Consider the following 23,905-nt stretch of genomic DNA (forward strand, 5'->3'; position numbering starts at 1 on the left):
CCTTATATAATTCTTGAATGCTCCATCAGTTTTGGAGCTAGAAGAAAATTGAGAGATCAGCCTCAGGCATGCATATAACAGGAGTTTAGGGACTAATATGGGAATGTTTTTTGCCAGTGTGCTAATTCACATGGCAGAGACATTTATCTATCTTGTGCCTACCCAGGTACCTTCTAAAGTTCTATAATTCCATGATAGAAAAAAAAAAAAAAAAACATTTCTTAATTGGAATTAGAGTATAAGTTCACTAAGAGATAAGATGATACATTTTATCCCTTGGAGTTAAGCCCAAGAGCAAATCATAAACACTATGTATTACACATACACTAAGCAATGGAAATCTGAATCATTTCCCAGGAAAAATAAATTCCTAAGTAATAGGATGTCAGAAGGAAAATGTCTAGATAAGAAAGTAACTTAGTCACAGAACAAGAATGATAAATAACCCAGGGATAGCCAAGTACTTCATTATCCATTTAATATTGGAAGAACATGTTAGGTGGAGTCCCAGGCAGGTACATGGATGATTTGGAAAAAGATGGAAAAGTTAGATGGGTTGAGATCTGCATTGTTGGAGGAACACTCATATTGATGAAATCACAAATCTCTTTAAATATCTAAAGTTTCCATACAAGGTGGCAGACTTCTAAGTTTCTTCATAGAGGACACAATTTTCCCTATATTTTCAAAGACAAAAAAACTTGATGATTATTTAAACATCATCCTTCTGAATCTGCTATTGTAGTCAATGTCATGACCATTGTCCTGATCACTCAGATTCAAACAATGTCATCACTTTGACGTCTTTCTATCCCTCCATAAGGGCAGGTGGGTGGCACAAGGCATAGAATGTCTTGTCTGGAATCAGGAAAACTTGAGTTAAAATCTTCAGACATCTACTATGTGACCCTGAGCAAATGACTTAACTTTGTTTGCCTCAGTTTTCTTATTGTAAATGGAAAACCACTCCACTGCATCTTTGCCAAGAAAACTCCAAATGGGTTTGTAAAGAATTGGGCATGACTGAAAAATGAACAGATTTATCCTTCAATATGCCCTACCTTTATATATCACTGATATCACCTCCCTTCTCCCAGACACAAGAACTGGCATATGACATCTCTAATCTGGTTTAAATTCCTTTTTCAACACCAACTCTTGTCAGTTTAGTGGAAGTTCAAGTTATTGAACTGACAAAGGGACAAAGGGATCCCTGATTTCTTTCTTTCTTTCTTTCGTTTCTTTCGTTTCTTTCTTTCTTTCTTTCTTTCTTTCTTTCTTTCTTTCTTTCTTTCTTTCTTTCTTCCTTCCTTCCTTCCTTCCTTCTTTCCTCTCTCTCTCTCTCTCTCTCTCTCTCTGTCTCTGACACTTTGGGGGGAAAGCTTGGGAGCTCCCTCAGAGAAGCTCTCCCCTGAGAGACCAGCTCCAGGGAATCAAGATAAAGTGTTATCTGTTATCTGGGTGGGACTACTTGAGTCCAGGACTACACCTACTTAGCCTGGGCTGGAGATTGAGATTTTTATCTAGCTCTTTTGAGTTGGAGATTAACACAGACACACTCATTCAATTCCAAGATTCTCTATTCTGATTCCAGCTCAAACTGCTCCCCCCCCCCCCCAACCAAGAACTGTCCATAAAACAAGGTTCCCTCAGCTCATTCCCTTGCAGAGGACCTCAAAGCAGGAATCATGCCAGGCCAAAGCATCTCCCTTGGCATAAGCTACCTTTGAGGGACTCTATGCCTGCTGAAAGACATTCTCTTTTTCAGTGTCAATCTCTCTTTATCTCTCTCACCTATTTCCCTCTTCATCTTTTATGTGGACCCTATTCACTTTCTGTTAGAGAAATCCTCTAATCCTCTGCTAGAAACATTCTCTCTGTCAGGACTCCTCTGTTAGATCTTTACTTCTCTGTCAGGACCTGCTACCAAGGAAGTCAGCCAGCAAAAGCTGACCTCTCAGTTCTAATATTAAACTTCTTTTGCCAGTTTAACTTCATTAAATTCATTTACGAAGGACCTGTGCTGCCAGAAGGGGGTTCCCACAACTCCCTGCCCTGTGCAAACCTCATCATTTTTGGCTCCTTGTCTGGGAATCAAGGGGAGCTGAACCTCATCATTAGGGGAGTGAGGCAAAATACAGGCAGCAGAGCAGTTTTTTTTAATAGCCTAAACTTCAGCCCCAGTGGTTTCTCACTTAGTGTCAGGACTCATAATCTCTCATGGAAAATCCATTCTACTCTCAAGGCACAAGAACAGGACTATAGATTACAAAGCAGTTTGTGTGAGATTAAGCAAGGATACAAGCAAGGGGGGTTTTCTTGGAACTGTAGCCCCACACTATGGCAGGGGTCAATTTTTGAGAAAGCTTCCTGTCCATCCCACTTACCAAAGCAATTCACAGAAGCGAGAGAAAACATGTGGTATTGTTAGAAATGCACTCTTGATACTGCAAATCAGATATCAAGGAAAATTTATTAAAGAAGAATCTTAAGGAATCATCTGAGTGGAATGAGGAAATCATGAAAGCTTTTCCCCACATAATCTGGTGCTCCAAAATTTGGCCTGGCTATTTGAGCCTCAGCAGACCAGCCTAGGTTTCACATTCTTGTAAATCATGAGATCTAGGGAATTTGGGTGGTGCTCTCCTCCCCCTTGATCCTATAACAGCCACCTCAATACTAGAATTCCCATAAAAGGTAACTGATTTCTGTATTAGGATTGGATAATGGGCTTCTTCATGACTAGGATATGAATGAAGCTACTGGCTCTGAGGTCCAGCCCTTGAGGTGTTTCTTAGACTTGTTTATGTTGGGGTATATAACCTCCTGCTTGCTTTCTGTATTCCATTTCCTTCCCCCCCACCCCCCAATAACTACCAATCTGCTCTGATGGTAAGAGACTTGATCAAATAAATGTTTGTTTTCTACCTTGAGAAACCTGTCTTTAATTGAGTCTGAGGTCTTCTGACAGCCTTAACACTTGTGGCTAGAAGGGGCTTCCATTGCTTTTTGGGCAAAGGAATTCCTGAGCACAGAAATGGGAGCTTTATACTTGTTAGCTTGGGGGAGTCCAAGAAAAAAAAAAAGATGTCCAGATTGGTATCTTTCTGATAGGCTCACCTTTCCCTCTTAATATGGACAAACATGGATGGCTTCTTTCATCATATATCCCATGTTCAAAAATGGCAGAAATCTCCTTCTAGGGGTGTGTTGTTTAATATTCAATTAGCCTATCAAACAGGGATAGGGATTTGGTCAAGTCAGATTATTAACCCCAACTAATTTGGGACGATTCAACTATCATTTTAAGTTTATGTTTTTCTCAATTGGCTGAATCTACCTGTGCCTTCCAAGCTCCCCAGTTCTGTGCTCAAGGCTTCTATTGATCACTTAATTGTGGGGAATCTTAACGTTATTTCCTTACCCTCTCACATTGGGAAAACCTTTCAGTTAATGGTACCCACTATCCCGCATTATCTCAGAGGTCACAACACTATGGAAACCCAACTTTTCAGTACTTCTCACAGTAAAACGCCTCAATATACATAACAGGAACTTTTCCCATAGTCTCCTGGGACTGGGAGCAACAAGTTCACCACAGAGAGACCAATTTTGAGCCCAGGAGCTTACCAGTATTAAGGCAGAACCATTTCCCCCAGTGAGATACGATATTCCTTTGAGTTCATCTTCCTTACCCCAGACTACATTCAGACTATTTTCCTTTCCTGCTTTTTGAAATGGGGAGAAAAAAAGAACCACGCTGATAATTTTCCCCAAGGAATACATCTCTCGGAGAGTTTCTTCAGTACCTAGGGCCATTCCTCCCTTGAGTGGAGGAAGGACACCGCTTGGCAAGATTTTGAGACAAATTGACGAGACTCCCTTGATGAGGTGTCTCCTAGTGCAGGGCCAAGCTATTCAAAGTCAAAAACCGAGCCAAGACCTTTGGAACACCCTGTATTTGTTGCTATTCCCATTTTACAAACAAGGCGGAGATCCGGTTGCTCCCCGAGGGATAGCAGGCCCTAACCCTGGGGAGAACAGCCGGCAAGGGGCAGAGGGGGCCCTCGGACTGTTTCCTAGGGTGTATGAGCTCAGGAAGGCCGGATTTGCGGCTTACCTCCTCGGAACGCTCCGCAACTAAGCTGGGTCATTAAAGGGGATTTCGAAGAAGACGTTACATTTAAAAAAAACAAACAACAATAAAAAAAATCAACATTTAAGGCCGAGGTCCCAGGTCAAAAATGGGGCCTTTCCAGCTCAAACTGTCAAAGGGAAAAGGCAAACTTTTGTTATTCAGAAAGAGAAAAGAACAATTTACAGGGAATGCTAATTACTTTAGCTCCTCTCTCAAAACTCCAGCAACTTTTGTCAGAGATCGGCTCGCGCAGGCGCAGTGGAACCACTTTGAGGTCAAAGGGCAGGAGGCCTGCGTTACAGCGTATTGCTGCAACCACCCGCGGCACCCGGCGCACGGCGCACGGCGCGCGCGCTTCCGGCGCCAGAAGCCGAGTTGGGGGGAGAAAGGGGCCCATCGGTGTTGCGAGCATTTCGTTTCCGTGGGTGCTATGAGGTTCCGGGCCAAGATTGTGGATTTAGGCTGCTTGAATCACTTCACCCGTGAGCGGCTCGCGCGCGTGCGGCTGTGCCATGGGGGCCAGCCAAGGGGGTGGGAAGCGCCCGCGCGCCGGAAGTTGCGCAAGGATTGGGGGGGGATGGGGGGTGGGGGTGTCTTTCTTTCCCTCCCCTCCGGGTCTCCGCTGGGTAGTCTGTCCTGCCTGACAACCAGCTGGTATTTATGATGAGTTTATCGAGTACCAACCGCGCGGGTAGCGCCACGATTGTACCAAAGAATCCCTGCTCTCAAGCTGGGGCTTTCCTCCCGGGCTCTGGTTGGGTCTCTGCTCTCCCGAGGGGCAGCGGCCGCCTCACTCTCGCTCTTCTCCGTACCCCGCCGCCCCAGGTGTCAGCAGCACCATCTCTAAGCTGGCCAAGACATGCACGCTGCGCCTCAGTCCGCACAAGCTTTACTTCATCCTGTCCGACAAGGTGGCCAATGGCGGAGTCAGCATGTGGTGCGAGCTGGCCCAGGTGAGAGCCCCCCGCCGATCATCCCCTCCCCCCCGCAGATGCCCTCCCCCCCGCCAGAGCCCGTATGACTTTGTATTCCTAGGGCAATTTCTTTGACGAATTTCAAATGGAAGGAGTCTCGGCGGATTACAATGAAATCTATTTGGAGCTGATGCCGGAAAACTTATCTAGAGCCTTGAAAACGGCCCAGAATGCCAAAACAGTGAAGATCAAACTGACCAACAAGCACTGCCCCTGCCTCACCGTGGCCGTGGAGCTGGTGAGTTCCCAGAAGCCCGTGCGCGGGTCCGCGTACGCGTATTTGGGGGCGGTGTCCCTTGCCACGTGACTAGCGTTGTCTTGTAGCTGTCACTCAAAGCCGTACTTTCTGCTAGGTCCTGAAACTTACCTTCCTCTGAAATTTAACAAGGGACCACAGACTTGGAGTAAGTGAAAAGTCACAGCCAGATGAGGTCACTGGGGCCCAGAGGCGTTAAATGACGGGCCCCAGGTAACATAAAAGAGGGTTTTGAGACAAAATTCTAACTCTGCTCTCTCTTTGCCATCATTACGGAACTTTTTAAAATTTACATTTTTAGGTCGTTAAGTTTTCTCCTCACAAAGGCTCTCCGAAGCCTATAATACAACTATTATGCTTATTTTATAAATGAAAACCTCAGAACATTAAATGACTTAAAGTCACACAAGAGCCCAGGTGCTCTGTCTCTTGATTTGGGTCTTAACTGCACCAAGCTTCCTTCCTAAAATTAGTTCACATCTATTTGATTTAATTACCCCCACCACCACCACCATTCTCCAGTGCCTTGGCCAAAATAGGGAATTAATAGAGAGTTTTAGAAAGAATCTAGAGCGATCAGCTAATCCAACTCATTACCTGAGCAGAGCCCCATTTATAAACTACCACTAGTTCATTAGTATCTCTGTTTTTCCGTCTCTCCTCCAGCATTTGTTATTTACCTTACCTTAAAGGGTGGCTGAAACTCGATATTTATAAATTGCTATTGAGCACAGTGTAGTAAAATGAATGAGGTATATCTTTGGTGACAATATTTTTAGAGATTATTAGTTTTAAACATCCCCATTCACATTGCCAAAATGTGATCATTTATCTTCTGTTGGAAGACCTTTACTTCATCTGATAAAGAACATATTGTCTTACTAACAAATCAACCAATAAACAAGCATTTATTAAGTGCTTCTACATCAGTGAGTGGATATACAAAGACAAAAAAAGTTTCTATCTTAAACCCCACTTCCCCCCCAGGAGCTTGTGGTGGAGACCACATGTATATAAAGCCATATACAAATCAAATTAGTTGCAAAATAAGCAGGGGTACGTGGTGATGTTTAGGGTGAGGGAAGAGGGCTAGCAAAGGAAAGCAGGTAAAAGGACAGTGCTTGAGCTGAATCTTAAAGGAATCTAGGGTTTCAGAATGTAGAGGGTAAGGAGGGAGATGGAATTCATTCCATTGTTAAACAGCTCTGATTATTTGAAAGTTTTCCTCTAGAAATCTATTTTCATGCAATTTTTATTGATTGCTCTTCTGCTCTTAGGGCTTAAGAACACAGTCATCAGCATGTCCACTCTTTTCAAGGAAAACACCTGCAAAATGTCCTTAGTTCCTTAGATCTCTATACTGTTTAGAATTGAGCTCTCCTAAGTATCTAGTTGCTTCCTTTCTCTTTCAGACAGATTTTTCACTGTATTTATTAAAAGGATTGCCCAGAAATAAAAGCAATATTTTAGAAGTCATCTAAGTAGCTCAATGTATAGCGAGGTCATAGCATCCTTTATCTTGTGAATACTATGTTTCAATTAAAAAAAATATTTCCCAAATTTGAAGCACTGGAGATTCAAAGACAAAAATAAATGAAAATTATTCTCGATATTGAAATCACATACACATAGAAGTAAGCACAAAATATATACAAAGTAAATACAAATTACTTGAGGAGAGGAGTAAAGAATGATCTTATATAGTAGAGTTACCCTTGAGCTGAAACTTGAAGGGAGCTAGGGGATTTTAAGAAGTGTTGGTGGAAGGAAGAGAATTTTAGACATGGACAACATAGCAGTAGGGGACAGAATGTATTGAGAACAGGAAACAATTAGCTTGCTTGGCAAATTACATTGTTTGAGAGTATGCCTTTTAAAATATATTTTTTTATTTCACTAAATATTTACCAATTACATTTTTTAAAATTTCTGAGATTCTTTTTTTTTAATTTTGAGGTCCAAATTCTCAACCTCACTTTCAGTCTTCCCATGTCTTGAAAAGGCAAGCATGATGTTATCAGTTTTGTATGTTGAAGCCATGTTAAAAGCATTTCCACCTTAGCCATGTTGCAAAAGATAAGACACAAATAAGGTGAAAAATACCAGTTCTTTCAGTGATGAACTCAGAGTTCATCATTTCTTTTCCTGGAGGTGAATCACATTTTTCATTATGGGTCCCTTGGAATTGTCATGTATCAGAGTAGTCAAGTCTTTCAAAATTGATCATCGTTATTATATTGTTGTTACTGTACATAGTAACCTGGTTCTTTCACCTGACTGCATCAGATTTACCAGCTTTTTCTGAAACCATTCTGCTTGTTATTTCTTACAGCATACTAGTATTTCATCACAATCATCTACCACAATTTATTCAGCTATTCCTCAGTTGATTGTTAGCTCCTTAATTTCTAATTCTTTTCTGCCACACAAAAAGAGCTGCTATAAATATTTTTGCACAGTTAGGCTTTTTCCCCTTTTCTTTTTCTTTTTTTCTTTTCTTTTCTTTTTTTTTTTTCCTGAGGCAGTTGGCATTAAGTGATTTGCCCAGAATCACACAGCTAAGAAGTGTTAAGTGTCTGATACATATTTGAACTCGGGTCCCCCTGAATTCAGAGCTGGTGCTCTATGGCGCTGCCTAGCTGCCCCTCTTTTCCCTTTCCTTTAATTTCTTTGGGATACAGATCTATTATTGGTATTGCTAAGTCAAAATGATGTGTATAGGTTTTTAGTCTTTTGGGTATATTTCCAAATTGTTCTCCAGAGAACTTGGACCAGTTCCCAATTCTACCACTAGTTCATAGGTATCTCTGTTTTTCTGCTTCTCCTTCAGCATTTGTTATTTACCTTAACTTAAAGGGTGGCAGAAGCTCAATATTTGTAAATTGCCATTAAGCAAAGTGTAGTAAAATGAATGAGGTATATCTTTGATGACAATATTTTTAGATACTATTAGTTTCAAATATCCCCATTAAACATGTTTAATTATTATTATTATTATTATTATTATTATCTGTAGTGGTCTGGAACTCTGAAAAGGTATCCTTGAATCACAGCATGGTGCTTATGGCTGTGCATGCTTAATGTGGTGTAGTGAGATAATCATATTGAAGGATTTAAGGGCTGAGGGAGAGACACAGAGTTCTCTCAGCCGTGACGCTCTCATCCACAGCTCTCAGCCAGAGAAGACTTCAGGCTCCAGACTCCAAACTCCATCTTTGACCAGCCATGTGGCAGCTCTCCTTCCTCCATCACTTCCCCACCTTAAAACCAAGGATTTTGCCTGATCCTGAGGTCCTGTAGAGAGCTAGCCTAGACATTACAATTATCCTTAATATTTTAATAGTAGAGAAGCACAAAGACATTATGAACTGAAAGAGTAACTTGAGAAATGTCAATATTGATTTCATGTCACCAACTTGTCTCTCTTGTTTTTCTGGTGTGTCAGTTTTTATTGATAATATTAAAAATTAATTTTGAATTGTGTTTTTCTTGGCAGCCATCTTTGTCAAGCAGTAGTCGCATTGTAACACATGACATCCCTGTAGGGGTTATTCCCAGAAAATTATGGACTGATTTCCGGGAGCCTGTTCTACCAGAATTTGATGTAAGTAATTTTCTGGAGCCTTATTCTTAATTTAAGTTTTACATTATTATCCTCTAGCAACACCAAGAAGTTATATAGCATAACTCTTCTGAAAAAATTTTGGGGAACTTGAAAAACAAACTGGGTATTAATCGATTTTTGAAAGAAAGTAAAGGAAAAAATTATTGTAGTTCAACTTTATTTAAAAATTGGCTAAAGGGATGTTGGAAATTTCATACATTACCTATTTAAAATGATAATAAAAACTTAAATTTATACAGTATTTAAATAAAAAGGTGTTCTATTCATGTCCACCCTTTGAGGAAGGTAGTGAAGATACTCAAATTCAGGATCAAAGTGATTAAGGTAGTTGTTTATGCTATTTAAAAAGAAATCAGCATGGAAAAAAATGAGAGAAATTATAATTCATTTCTTTTCTTTAACTCTCCTTTGGTAGATGATTCAGACTTCAGAACTTTACCATTTTCATTTTTCTTTGGTAATTTGTGGCTGCATTTTTTTTTTTTAATTAAATAACTTTTTATTGACAGAACCCATGCCAGGGTAATTTTTTACAACATTATCCCTTGCACTCACTTCTGTTCTGATTTTTCCCCTCCCTCCCTCCACCCTCTCCCCAAAGATGGCAAGCAGTCCTATACATGTTAAATAGATTACAGTAGATCTTGGATACAATATATGTGTGCAGAACCGAACAGTTTTCTTGTTGCTCAGGGAGAATTGGATTTAGAAGGTATAAATAACCTGGGAAGAAGAACAAAAATGCAAGCAGTTTACATTCATTTCCTAGTGTTCTTTCTTTGGGTGTAGCTGCTTCTGTCCATCCTTGATTAATTGAAACTAAGTTAGATCTTGTCTTTGTTGAAGAAATCCACTTCCATCAGAATACATCCTCATACAGTATCGCTGTTGAGGTATATAATGATTTCCTGGGTCTGCTTATTTCGCTCAGCATCAGTTCATGTAAGTCTCGTGTGGCTACATTTTTTAAAAAGTGTTTTTATTGTCCCTTAGTTGGTAAATTATAATTATTTATAGTCCCAAATTTGTCAGTTATTAGAATTCGGGTTTTATTCTGCCAAAATTTGAAGTATGTACACACACATATACACAGTTTAACTCATGTTCATATAAATCTTCACTTAAGGTTGTGTGTTTTTAGTTATGAAAATATAAATTTTTGCTAAGGCATTAGGTAATTTTTGGATAGCATGTCAATTTTTAAAAGTATGTTTATCAATAACAATGAAAATACTGCATTTCTGAGAAATGTGATTTATAAACATTTATTAGACATTTGATGATTCATGAATGATTTGAATGTTGATATTAAAACAATTTCAAGTTATATTTGGTTCCTTTCCATTATGCTTATGAACTAAACTTAGGTGAAAATTAGCAAATATGTTTCTTTTGGTATCTTTGTTGTTTCTAAAACTTTCCCTATTCGAAATCCCCTAAGGACCTTTCAGTAAGCTTTAAAGTTTAGATGAGTTTTTCTTTTGTTAATATTTCAAAATTATTTAGAAATAAAAATATATAATGAAATGGTAGATTAGAACAAAAACACAAAACATGTTGAAGTTCTTTAAATGTTCAGTCTAAAAGGGTTCTAGACAGATAATTATGGCAATGTTAGGTTTCTTCGTGATTCCTGAAATTGGACATGACCAGTCTCCTTAAAAAAGGTTGGACTAGAATCATCTGTGAGGATTCTGTGATTTTATTTAATCCATCAAGCAAGTGTTAGGTGTTTATACCAAGCACTGACTTAGCCAACAAGCATTTATTAAGTGCTTAACATGTGCCAGAGATTGTGCCATATACTGCATATACAAAAAGAGGCAAAAACATGTTCCATTAAGGAACTTACTTTATAGGAGACAGCATGTAAATAACTTTTTTAAATCATGAAGAAAGTTTCTGCCAAAATTTTCCCCTCCTCCTCTATTGCACATGAAGAAATGACTCTTCTTGCCAAAGTGAACTTCTCTGCCTGCGCAGGCAATCCCATTCCATCCAGTCTTCTCCAGCAGATCACTCTCCCTGGACTCTCACTCATCTTCAGTCTCTCCTTCCACGCAGGCTGTTTATTTCCTACCTATTAATGTGACCATGGCTTACCCACCCTAAAAACTCTCCACTTGCTCAGCCCACCCTCAGGAGTTACTGGCCTGTATTTCCTTTCCCCTCTACCCTCGTGTATGACTAAACTTGACAAGGCCATCTACAATTGATGCTTTTACTTCTTTTCTTCTCATTCTCTTCACTCTTTGGTGTCTAGTTTCCAACCTCATCTTTCAACTGAAATAATGGTCTTCAAAGTTATCATTGATCTTTCTTGCCTAATCTAATGACCTTTTTCAGGTCTCATCCTTCTTTCAGTCCTCAATCTCTCAGCAACCTTGGACATTGTTATTCATTTTATTGGCCTTGATATTCTCTAGGATGTAGGTTTTTATGATTTTGTACTTTTTTTCTTGGTTCTACCTGTTAAACCTCTCTTTCTCAGTCTCCTTTGCTGGATCTTCATATATATATGCCCACTGATGATGGGTATCCCCCAAAGATCTATTTAGGGTGCTGTTTTTTTTTCCCTCCCTCTGTACAGTTTTGCTTGATGATCTCAGTAGTCTGTGGATTAAATTGTCATCTCTATGCTGATAATTCTCAAATTTATTTATCAAGCCCTAATCTCTTAACTGATTGTCAGCCAAACTTCTTTAGGTACCTATTGTACATCTCAAATGGGGTGTCCCTTAGATATCTTAAATTCAGCAGGTCCAAAACAGCTCATTATCATTTCTCCTAAAGTCTACTCCTCGCTCCTTACTATTCCCAATATTCTCTGAGTCACCTGAGGTCAAAATCTTTATGTTGGTTGGTCTCAACTCTTCATTCTTCCTCACTCTGCACAGCCAATCAGTTGCCTAGTATTGTCAGTTTAACCTTTGTAACATTCTGTATTCCCTCTTTTCTCCGCTGACACTGCCACTACCCTGGTGCAAGCCTATATTACCTCACCTGAACTATCACAGTAACTTGTTGGTTGGTCTTCTTTTCTCAAGTCTCTTTTCACTCTAATCCATCCTTCACTCATTTGTCCAGTTGATCTTTTTCACATGCAGGTGTGACTCTCCCATTCATTAAAGATGAGTGATTCCCTATTAATTCCAAGATCAAATATAAAATCCTCTCTTTTAAAGTTCTTCATTACCTGGCCCCTCTCTAATTTTCCAGTCTTCTTATTGACTTTCTTGCTGTTCTTTGCATAAAATACTCCATTTATCTCTACTTTATTCATTTTTACTGTCTACCCTCTAAACCTAGAATTTTCTTTCTTCTCATTCCCATCATTTGGGTTCTTTCCAGTCCCAGCCAAAGATCCACATTCTGCAAGAAATCTTTCCTTGTCTCCCTTAATGCTAATACTTTCCCTCTGTTGATTATCTCCAATTTATTCTGAACATATCTTCTCTTTACAAACTTGTTTACATATTGTTTGCCCCAATTTCCTTACAGCAGAGACTAACAGTGTGTGTGAAACATAGTATACATATAATAAATTTTTATTAACGACAAGATATGTACAGTTTGAATGGAAGGTACCCTGAGAAAAGAAAATCATGTACACTTGATGAAACCAGAAAAGACTTTTTGAAGGAAATTGAAATTTGAACTAAGTCTAAAATCTTTATATGTTACTTTCTTTTTACTGTAGCTTATATGTTTTTAATTATTTTTGCATATTTCATCTTTTTTGTAGGTTAGTATATATTTACCAGTTCTGAAAACTATGAAGAGTATAGTGGAAAGAATGAAAAATATCAGCAATCATATTGTAAGTTATAACTTCCTTCATCTAGAGGAATAGTTATGATACTTTTTTGGTACATTTTTAAGAGGCAATTGACATTGCCCTTTAAAATGTATATAAATTACATTTGTGTGTCTATAAACATGCAATTTATTTCATGGTTCTACATGTTTAAGATGCAACACAGTACATACACTATTCCAGACTCATTAAAAGCTGGTGTTTAAGACTGAAATATTTCAGTCATCCCTAGTTTTTTCTTACTGGTACTTTTTAGATGGAATAGATAAAGTTTTGGAATATAATAACTTGGATTTATAGTGAGTAGTTGTTTAAGAAGGTGGTATTAAAGAATGAGATTAAATTTCTATACTTGGCTAATGAAACAAATATGACAACAGATTGAGGACATCTACACATATTGGAAAGAATATATTTGCCTGTGGGCTTGTGTGTCTGACCCAAGAGGCCTTAAAACTGAAAAAGGAGTCTTGTATATCTGCCAATTCAGAAAATGTCAGGCATTTCATAAAAATAGCAGTAGAAAAACTAAGCAATACACAGGAAGCAGTGTTCAAGAAGTAGCTTCTATAGAATGTGTAGAATAGATAAAATGAATTAGAGTTTAAGATAAGAGGTAAATTTGGCGTTATAAGGATTACTAACACTTAGCAAAATATGATTCATAACTAGACTATAGCAAGGAAGGAATTATCCAGTCATTTCAGTTGTGTCCAGCTCTTTGTGATCCTGCATGGGGTTTTCTTGTCAAAGATAACTGGAAGTGGTTTGCTATTTACTTCTCCAGCTCATTTTACAGATGAGGAACTGAGACAAATAGGGTTAAGTGACTTGACCAGAATTATACAACTGATAAATATCTGAAGCCGGATTTGGATTCAAATCTCTCTGACTCCAGGTATGATGCTCTGTCTAGAGCAGGCCATAGTTTGAGGACCCCTGGGAGGATGCTCATCTAGCTGTGCAAGAAAGGAATAGATTATCTGAGAAGCTATAGAGTACTAGATATTATGTGAGAAAATTTGTTCTTCCAAAATAGAAGTACTTGAGTTAGGATTTATGGATAGAAAAATAGAAGCTGTAGTAATGATAGTAGGCTACTCTAGGATGTCTATCAAGAAGGAAAAAATGAGTCCACTTCAGAAGCAGATCACAAAGTTAAAATCAGAGCAAAATGAATTGGTGCTGGAGAAATTTAGCTGTCTGGATATTTGTCTAAGCTTGTTCTTTTGAAAGCTGAGCAATTGATTAGTTCTTGATTCATTTTTAAAGAAATTCTTATTTAATTTTGAAGACATAACTAAAAAACATTTATTGAGTATGGGCTTAGGCATTGTGTTAGGTGCTAAAAATAACAGACATTATTAAGACTTTTTTTGTCTTGAATGATTTTATTAAGTGAGACAACATGTATACTTAGAAATATATACAAGCCAAGTATCAAGTAATTTCATTGAGGAAGTCTGGAAAAGTTTAGAAGATGGCACTTAAATAGTTTTGGAGGATGTTGGGGTTTCCAAAAGACAACATGAGGGAAAAGAGGGAATGTCATTCTGACCAATAAAGAGGAATGGTAGCCAAAGAAAAATCTTGAGGGAAAAAGTTCATAGCACTCAGAGAATTTCTTTTTTTTTTTTTTTTTTTTTTTAATAGCCTTTTATTTACAAGATATATACATGGGTAACTTTACAGCACTAACAATTGCCAAACCTCTTGTTCCAATTTTTCACCTCTTACCCCCCCCACCCCCTCCCCTAAATGGCAGGATAACCAGTAGATGTTAAATATATTAAAATATAACTTAGATACACAATAAGTATACATGACCAAAACATTATTTTGCTGTACAAAAAGAATCAGACTCACTCAGAGAATTTCTAATGGGAAAGCTGATGTATTCTGATATCCCCTTTTGATTTTAAGGAGAGAATATTTCAGAAATTCAGTGTAAAGAGAACATGGCCTAAAATTCTGCAGGGAAAGCCAATTCTTCTAATGAGATAGAATTTTAATAGATTTGAATATAGATTATTGTACTTGACATAAACAAAATTACAGGCAGAGTTATATGGTTACATAGCTTTTCACATGAGAAGGAAACTGGGTTTAAGTGTACCATAAATGTTATATATGCCAATATTAAAACAAGTGACCCAACAAAACTAGTGATCTTAGGCTGTTATCAATAGAAACACAGCATATAGAGATATAGTCTTGATAAGCTGCCTTGATTGAACCATTTCTGAAGTACTGTGTTCAGTTCTGGGCATTTTAGCAAGAAAACATTGAAAAGCAAAGGGACTTTCCCAGTAGTAGGCTCTAAATCATGTAATATTAACAATCAGTTGAAAGATCAGAAGATGTTAGGTAGAGAATATAAGATGGTAGATTTCTTCAAGCATTTGAAGATTTGTCATGTGAAAGAAAAGTTATAAATGTTTTGGTTGGCCACCCAAAATAGAGCTAAAGCTTTTCTGCATTTGTTTTCAAATTCCATAGTTCATTTTTAAAATGAAGGTTATTTTTCTGTAGAATTCTAAAACTTTTGACCTAATTAACAAATGTTTGGTTATATAGTTGATTTGTGTGTATATGTGTGAATGACTTTTTTTTTTTTTGACATGTGTAAAAATGTAGCATAAGTATCAGATTTACTTTGAACTTTTATAGATATTGATATAGATCTTTAATAATGATTAATTATAAAAATAGCTATCTGCTATATTTTTGTTGACCAATTAAGACTTCATTCCAATGCAAATAAATGGTTCAACTGTTCATAGGTTTTTAACAATGTTATAAAATTATTCAAGATTAACCACTGAAAGAAGTAGTCATGTAAATTTTTTCAATTATAAATTATTCTCAGGATCTTAGCTCCCATTTAGAGTTGACAGATTTCTTTGGGTTATGAGTAAGTCGTTTAAAAAAAAAAAAGTCAAAGGATTTAAGAGTGAGGCAGGACCTTAATCATCATGAAATTCAGCTACGTACTCTTATAAATGAGGAAGCTTAGGCTTAGAGAGGTTATTTACAGAACCAGGAAACTCTGATTTTCTCACTCCATATGTAATTCTCTGTTCTACTAAATCATTCTGCCATCCATAGCATAGTTTCCTGGTCAGTAGGGGAAACTTGCCTTTAAGTGCTCTTGTATGTTTTATTTTAAAAGCTTACTGTTACCATGTGTCTAAAATTATTTCTTCCATACTCATTGATTAAAAATTTAAATCATATTATTCAAACTATGATTTATAGGTTGTTGAAGCAAATCTAAAAGGAGACATGAACTTGAAAATACAAACTGATTTAGTATGCATTACAACACATTTTAAACATCTTGCAAATCCTTCATGGGGTAAGATTTCTGTTTTTTTTTTAACTTTAAATATTAAATTGGAAATCTAGTTCATCACCTTTTTTTACTTATAATGAGAGGGGAAAATGGAATAATTTGTATAGTTATTCCAGTTTGAGAATAAAATACATTGAATTAGACATTTCTTTTTTAATCTTAATGATTTAGCCAGTTAATAATAAAGGGTGTTTTGATTCTTCTGGAAAAAATGTGGAATGAACTTGAAATATTGTTTGTTTGTTTTTTTTTATCATGCTCTTTCAGAATAATTCTTGTATGAGATATGTACATTTATTTTGAACTAGATCTATGATTTCCTTATTGTAGAAAACTCATGTGGAAACTCCTTTTATCAATGCAGATTGTCATCTCTGCAACTTGTAGGCTTGGAAAGATTTTTGGGCATACTAAGAAGTTAAATGATTTGCTTAAATTACATAGAGCTTAATCACATCTATATTGATAAGAAACAACATATTATTCGTTAGTTAAATCTCATGGTCAGTGATTTTTTTGTGTCTTAACTTGAGATATTTGTTAAAGATGACATAGCATGATGGTTCTTTCATTCAGATTATATGCTCTCTTTAAATATGGATCATATCTTTCAAATTAGTATATTGTATGGCATACAATTGGGACTCTATAATAGTTTGTTAATTGGATGAAGGAATGCATTTTCAAATTGCTATTATCTTTGTAAAGTGAAGATGAAGAGGTACAAATACACATGACTCCCAGAAAAATGGTAGTTATACCACTTAACTGTATAAAAACCAATTCTATTGAACTTGAAAGATGCTATATTATAGTATATAAAGGATTGTCCTTGGAGCTGGAATGATTTGGGTTCAAACTCCTCATCTCATACATTCAGCTTTGTGATCCTAGTTAAGTCACTTAACTTCTCAGTATTCTAGGGAGCTCTCTGAGATTCTTGTTGACTTGTTGACTTGCATTGCCAGAGGGAGTTTCCTCAACAAGAGAGTTCCGTGTTCCAATAGAATCAGATTTAGTCCCATACCTTTGAACATATTTAGCCTAGACTGTTTTATAATAATAATCATTTTGTTTAAAACCCTTTTCTATCGTTGTAGCCCTTGAAGATATTTCTCAAGATAGAGACTTAGAGGCCATGGTTGAAGCACGAATTGATATTAAGAAGCTTCTACAGTTTCTTGCAGGACAGCAAGTAAACACAACAAAAGTATTATGTAGTAAGTTTGCTTCACTATCCTATTTCTTTGTATAAACAGTGCTAGTCCATAGCACTTTTTAAAAAATTTGGTAAAATCTCAGTTATTTGGAATTCAATGTTGTAGAAGCTTCAGCTTTTTGGAACAAGTTGGGTTTGGGGATGGAGGAGTATCTTCTAGGCAGCAGAACACTCATTGAGCTTTACATACCTACATGCCTTTACATACATACACAGTAGGTGTTCAATGTTGAAAGGAGCGAGCATCTAGCAGCAGCACGTGGCTGTGGCAGAGAGAGATCATGAAGCTTGCTGCTATTGCAGTGGGAGAGAACATCAAAAGACAGAAGGTTTGATCTCTTGCCTAGCATTTCTGCATGAAAATTCAAGTCATGTGGAAGAAACAACACTGGAGGGCTAGTTCAGTCAGCAGTGAGGAGAGCAAACTGCTGCCCTTTAGGAGAAGGAGAAGGAGCCCTCTTCTTGTTCTTCCTTTTTTTTTTTTTTTTTAAATCTCCTTCACTTCTTCCTCTTCCTCTTGAATGGATCCCTTGTGCTTGTGAAAGGAATTTGCCGTGACAAGAAGGAAGAACATTTCTTATTGTGAGAAAGAACGAAAGAAGAAGATAATGGCAAAAAGTATTTGAGTGATGGGAAAGGAAAGGAGAAAAAGTGAATGGTCTCAAGTTTTTCAGTAAAATATCATGCAGAATTCTTGGTTGGAAGAAGTGGGAGCCATGGGAGATTTTCATATTTATGAGAAAGAAGTAAATATCAAAAAACACCCTGGTGTGCAAATCTTTTTTTAGAAAAGTAAGGTTCAAAATCCCTGCTAGTGGCTTATACTCATTCATCCCTATGCCCTTCTAACATAACGATAATTGTAGTTTTCAGGAAAATAGCTATAAAAAATGGCTCATTTCCTGGGGATTCAGCATAGCTAAAGTTTTGGTATGTCTCAGGTAGATGAAGGCAGCAACTTGAATTCCATAATAGCTGGAAACCAGATGTATATTCTAGTTCCAAATACTTTCATACTTTGATTTCTCTACTACTGGTGACATACATAATTTTTACTCCCTTTTTAGGTTTATCATAAAAGGAACTTGGTGACAAAGTTATTAATTTCTCTAACTACATTTCCCACCGTTTTCTATTGTCTCTGCCTAGTCTAGCATAATTGTAAGTTGAGTTCTGTACATATTAAAACTTTTTTTTTTAATAGAGCATATTACAAATGCAAGCCAGCATGACATACTTTATGGAGAGCTGTCCATGTACCCAGGAAAATCTGGATTCCTATCCTGCTTCTGTCAAATACTACCCTATGTTAGTTACCATGGACAAACTGAGCCTTTTATTGCTTTAGGGATTGCTTTAGGGACTTAGGGATACATATGAATCATTATACTGTGCTTTAAAAAAGTGGGCTACTGGGTTTGTGGCAGCCAAGCGGTGGAGTGTTCTTAGAGTGTCAGATCTGGAGTCAGTAAGACCTGAGTTCAAGTCTAGCCTTGGGCTCTTATGAGCTATGTAGCCCTGGGCATGTCACCTAACTGTCTCTCAGTTTTCTCATCTGTAAAATAAGTTAGAGAAGGAAATAGCAAACTGTTCCAGTATCTATGCCAAAAAACCCCCAACTGAGGTCACAGAGTGGGACACAACTGAAGTGACCAAAGAATCACAGCTGGGTCTATAGAAATCTTACTGGCCTTCCCAACCCCCAATATATGTGTACATATATCCACTCTTGAACTGTCTTGTGGTTTGTTATTGTGGTACAGTCATCCCCTTAGGAGTTATTAAACCTGGATGATTGTTTGTTTTCCCAGATTGAAGAGCTGTCTTGTAATTAGGAGGCCCTTCTCTCATACTATTGACTTTTTTTTATTATGCTTTTTAACTATTGCCCCATGAGAGTGATCCTTTCTTTCTCTCCCATTAATCACACAGATTTGGTATGGTCTTTGGTTCTTCCATTCTTCTTAGATAGCTTTGTCATTTTTTCATAGTTTAGAAATGGAACTATTGCTTCACTGACAGGTTTTTAATTTATATTCATTTGCCCTGGAAGTTAGTATATGAATTTATCATTTTAAATACTGGGAATATCCAGAAGCTGACCAGATTCAGTGTCCTATATATTTCCCCCCCTCGGTGACTATTTTATGATTTAGTATCAAAACTAAATTATTTTTTAAAAATCATACTTTATGATAATTCAAAATGACATCTATTTCACTGTTCTATATATGGCTAGACCCTTAGAAATTGTTTAATGTTATATTACAGGGCTTCCCTGTGATTGGTGTGCTTTAGTGTGGCATCTGGAAGTTGATGCTATTAGTGAGTTTTTTTACTGCAGGACATTACTAAATATCACTTATAGGGGCAACTAGATGGCACAATGGGTAGAACACTGATCCCTGAAGTCAGAAGGACCTGAATTGAAATCTGGCCTCAAGGGCTATGTGACCTTGGGCAAGTGTGAATGCCAAGTCTGCATTCACTACTGCCAGTCTCTCCTAATTCCCAGGCACTCAGAGAAATCTCTGGTCACTGTCTTTTGCAGTGCTTAACCCAATTTTACCAAGCTTACCTCTGTCTGAGATCTTTAGAGATCTCTGGCCATCATTTTATAAGAATGATGGTTTAGATACATGACATAGCACTCAGGAGCAGTTATATGCAAGCTCAGGATCCTTATTCATGTGTCCACATCCTATCCTCTGACCTCCTGCACACTCTTAGTTACTACTCCCAGCAGAGCTCCTGGTGAAAAAGACCAACTTCCTTGTCCCTACAGTTTAAATAGGGTCTATGAGGTCACACGCAGGCCAGTCAGAGAAGGAAATGCCTCCCCGTTAATGATGCAGATCTCAATGTGACCAGAGTTCCCGCACATGAGGCGGTCCTTATTAGTATACAGCAGACCTACTTCCTGGGGTCTCAAGCTTTATTGCTTGTTTACTTACTGTTGCATTGTACCTGAGTCCTCTGACCCTTATAGACAAGTCATTTAACCCCAATTGCTTGTACCCCCCCACAGACATACAAAACAAAAGCAAAAACCTAAATATCATTTATTTGTATTTGAAAGATGATTACATTCTAGAGAAAGAATTTCTATTTAAAAGTAATTATTTGAAAGCAAGGTGTTATATATATACAGGAAAATATATTAGTGTGTGCACTTAAACACTTTTTAAAATGCTGTCTCTTTTTTCTTCCAGATATTGTGCAAAACCGGATTGTTCACTTTATTTTGCTACATGATGAGGTTTCCCTTCAGTATTTCATTCCTGCATTGTCATAAGAATTCACCTGTTAAAGAGTTTTTGCCGATCTAAGACCTTTTCTATCAAAATGAAAAAAGATGATGGGATGGTGTGTTTTAAGCCTTTGGGCTTTATCCTCACTATGGTATACATCATGTAAAAGCAACTTCTTTTTTTTCTTTTATAATATATTCATAGGATGTATATTAATGAAACAATTGGATAAACTATATCTTTGTTTTTATTGTAGTTTATTATGGTTTTACCTTTAGGAAATTGAAAAGGTTAATTATAATTTTGGGTATTGAATTTTAACTTTTTTGATTGCTATTAAATGAAAATTGTAGCAAACATTATGCATACATATACATCACAAGTTTAGAAGAACATCTCAGCATTATTTAAGAGGGCACTTTTTGGTGAAGATAGTAATGTTTCTGTAAGACATTCATCACTTCCTAAAGCAGACATCAAAAGATTAAAATCTGGTTATGCACCTATCTCTTTGTGGGAATGGTGGAATAGAAGGGAGAAAAATCATTTTCTATTTCTGTGCTGTTCCTGGGGAAGGAAGGTGTTGCTAGGAATGATGCTCTGGGTTACCATAAATAAGTACTAGAGCTAATCATCAAAGTATTCCTGAACCTGAGTCTGGTAAAGTTAATCCTTTATCTAGGATTTTCACTTGAGAAGGTTTCTTCTTGTGTTTGTTGCCTTGAATGAAGAGACCATTTTACATTTTGTTTTTTAAATTTTTCCTGAAATAAGTACTACAAAGACTCCATGAATTTTATACAAGTTGTAAGGCTTCTCTAACTATTGCATTTTTTTTTTAAACAAATAATGAGTATGTAGTTTGTAGCATGAATTTTTAAAAAAATTTCATTAGCTCATTTTTCTTTGGAAGTTTCTTTTGGAAGTTTAGAAGAAAAAACTATTTCAAAATAATACTTAGGTTTCCAAATTTTAATTTGTCTTTACATATCTAAATTTGGAACAGGTACTGATTGGTAAGTTTTCTCATTTACTCTGACATCATTTATTAAATTTCCCTTTACACTTTAGTCTCAGGGACTCTGTACTGAAATTGTGGATGATTTAAGAAATAGAATATTACTTATATTTATCTTTCATACCAATTTGAAGAATATGAAAAAAAAATTGATTCAACTGTCAAATGCAATATATAAATGAGATTTCAGCAAAAAATTAAAACATTGCTTCTTATTGTTTTATATCATTTTACCAGATCTTGGCAGCACCAGTTAATTTTACAGTATTTGATAATCTATTAAACAAACACCTTGAATTTAACAAGATCCTTTTATTCAGTTTTTTCCCTTGCAGTTCTGTCCTCATATAGAAATCTAAAATTACACTATAAAAATGTGTCTGAAAGACTTTATAAATTTGTTAGCTTTTTTCAAGAATTGAGTGTTTATAGATTTTAACAAGTTTCAGAAAGATTTAAGTCAATAAGTAAATGTAAAAGATATTTGTAAAACTTTATTTTTTTTAATAAAAATTTCTACTTGTAAAACAGACTGAAATTTTCTAATTAATATTGCCTAAAATGTAATTTCCTTCCCCTTTCAAACATAAAAATTTTGAAGTATCATGTGACAGTCCCAGAATTGAAATGTTTTATTAGGAAGAAGCTTTACAGAGCATAGAATTTTAGAGTTTTTGAGTTTCATTCATATGGAATCTGACCCCTCCTTATTTTAGCATGAGTATATAAATCCAGTGGGCCAAAGTAACTTGATCATAGTTATCTTACTTGTTATTTTAAATAGAGCTGAGACTAGAACTCAGACCTCATGACTTGCAGTGTCTCTAAAATATCTTAAGATTTGCTTATAAACTTATTTCCTTGCATAATTATTTGACCAAATTGTAGAGGTTCATATTTATTTCAATTTGGGTTGAGTTTTTCTTTTTTCACCTTTAGGAATGTCCAACTTAAAAACAATTAGCTAGTTTTCAGCAATACAATGATTATCAAAGACAATCCCAAAGGACTAATGATGAAACATACTATCTACCTCCAGAGGAAGAACTGATACTGACTGAACATAGATTGAAGCATGTTATTTTTCAATTTCTTTCATTTTTATTTGAATTTTCTAATACAAAATGACTAATATGGAAATGTTTACATAATTGGACATGTATAACCTTTATCTGATGCCTGCCATCTCAGGGAAGGGGAAGGAAGGGATAGAATTTGGAACTCAAAACTTTAAATAAAAATGTTTTTTTAAAAAAAATGGTCTAGATATTCTCACATTCTCTTTCTTCTCTGGAAGTTAAATGAATATCCTTTGTTCTCCCTCTCCTCTCAAAACAAAAACAAAAAACACAATTAGCAAGTTTTGAAGACTAAATTTTTGTGGGACCAGTGTACTCCCAGTTACTTTGGACCCAGTCCAAAACTCTCAATCAGTTTTGATTATTCCCTATAGTTGACTCAATATTTTATCAGATTCCAAGTTCTCTTGATTCTACTACCAAAGAATTTTTCACAGGATTCTACCTTTTCTCATATGACCATTCTTCTTTTTCAGGCACTTATCATTCTTGTTTGACTTAGTTTTCTAACTGCTGTTTCAGAACTGAGTCCATTTCCTTCTCAATCCAAATTTGGCAGAATAACTTTGTTTTTGCTCTAGATAAATATTTTGCATCTATTAGATATCCTTTTTTTTTTTAAATTTTGAATTCCAAATTCTCTTTCTCCAGCCCCTTCCTCACTCATTGAGATAAGTAGTATGATATTCATTATACATATGAAATTGTGGAAAACATTTCCATATTAGTCCTATTGCCAAAAAAGCATAAAATAGTGGGAAAATATGCCTCCATCTGCACAGATGAGTTTTATCAGTTTTCTTTCTGGCAGATAGCATTTTTCATGACAGGTCCTTTTGAATTGTCAATGGCACAAGGTTTTAAAGTACCTTTCCATGTTATTTCCTTTCTGAAGAAAAGATTCCATTGGATTCCCTAAGATATGAACTCCTTACTCTACATTTATGACCTTTCACATTCTATGTGCCACATCTATTTCTAACAAATGATGCCACATCTATTTCATAGTTATTTCTATTAGCACACAGGTTTGTGTTTCCTGTACTCTACATGCATTTGCCACACTTCCATAAATTTATTTCTTAATTTCTGCTTCACTGCTCAGATAATCTAAGGAATCATTTTTTTTTTTTTTATCATTATTATAGCTTTTTATTTACAAGATATATGCAT

The 23,905-nt window shown here is 36.4% G+C and overlaps 1 protein-coding gene and 1 long non-coding RNA gene across 3 annotated transcripts; one reads left to right on the forward strand and one right to left on the reverse strand.

Annotated features, from left to right (window-relative positions):
- Positions 1-230: 230 nt before the first annotated feature.
- Positions 231-4,436, reverse strand: LOC100919134. The gene is made up of 3 exons (XR_147584.4): positions 4,121-4,436; positions 3,631-3,725; positions 231-677 (listed from the first exon to the last, which is right to left on the reverse strand). It is a non-coding gene; the product is annotated as an uncharacterized LOC100919134 (long non-coding RNA).
- A 43-nt stretch (positions 4,437-4,479) lies between these two features.
- Positions 4,480-22,670, forward strand: HUS1 (HUS1 checkpoint clamp component). Of its 2 annotated transcripts, XM_003762540.4 has the most exons (8): positions 4,480-4,620; positions 4,964-5,091; positions 5,174-5,350; positions 8,865-8,972; positions 12,739-12,813; positions 16,069-16,168; positions 17,266-17,385; positions 20,597-22,669. In XM_003762540.4, the coding sequence occupies exons 1-8, from the start codon at positions 4,569-4,571 to the stop codon at positions 20,677-20,679; spliced, it is 843 nt and encodes a 280-aa protein (XP_003762588.3). In that variant the 5' UTR covers positions 4,480-4,568; the 3' UTR covers positions 20,680-22,669. The 2 variants fall into 2 exon arrangements, with proteins under 2 accessions (XP_003762588.3, XP_031813114.1); XM_031957254.1 differs by lacking the exon at positions 12,739-12,813 and having other exon boundaries at positions 20,597-22,670.
- Positions 22,671-23,905: the final 1,235 nt, after the last annotated feature.

The sequence above is a fragment of the Sarcophilus harrisii genome, chromosome 1 (genome assembly GCF_902635505.1).
Source record: "Sarcophilus harrisii chromosome 1, mSarHar1.11, whole genome shotgun sequence".
Lineage (NCBI taxonomy): Eukaryota > Metazoa > Chordata > Mammalia > Dasyuromorphia > Dasyuridae > Sarcophilus > Sarcophilus harrisii.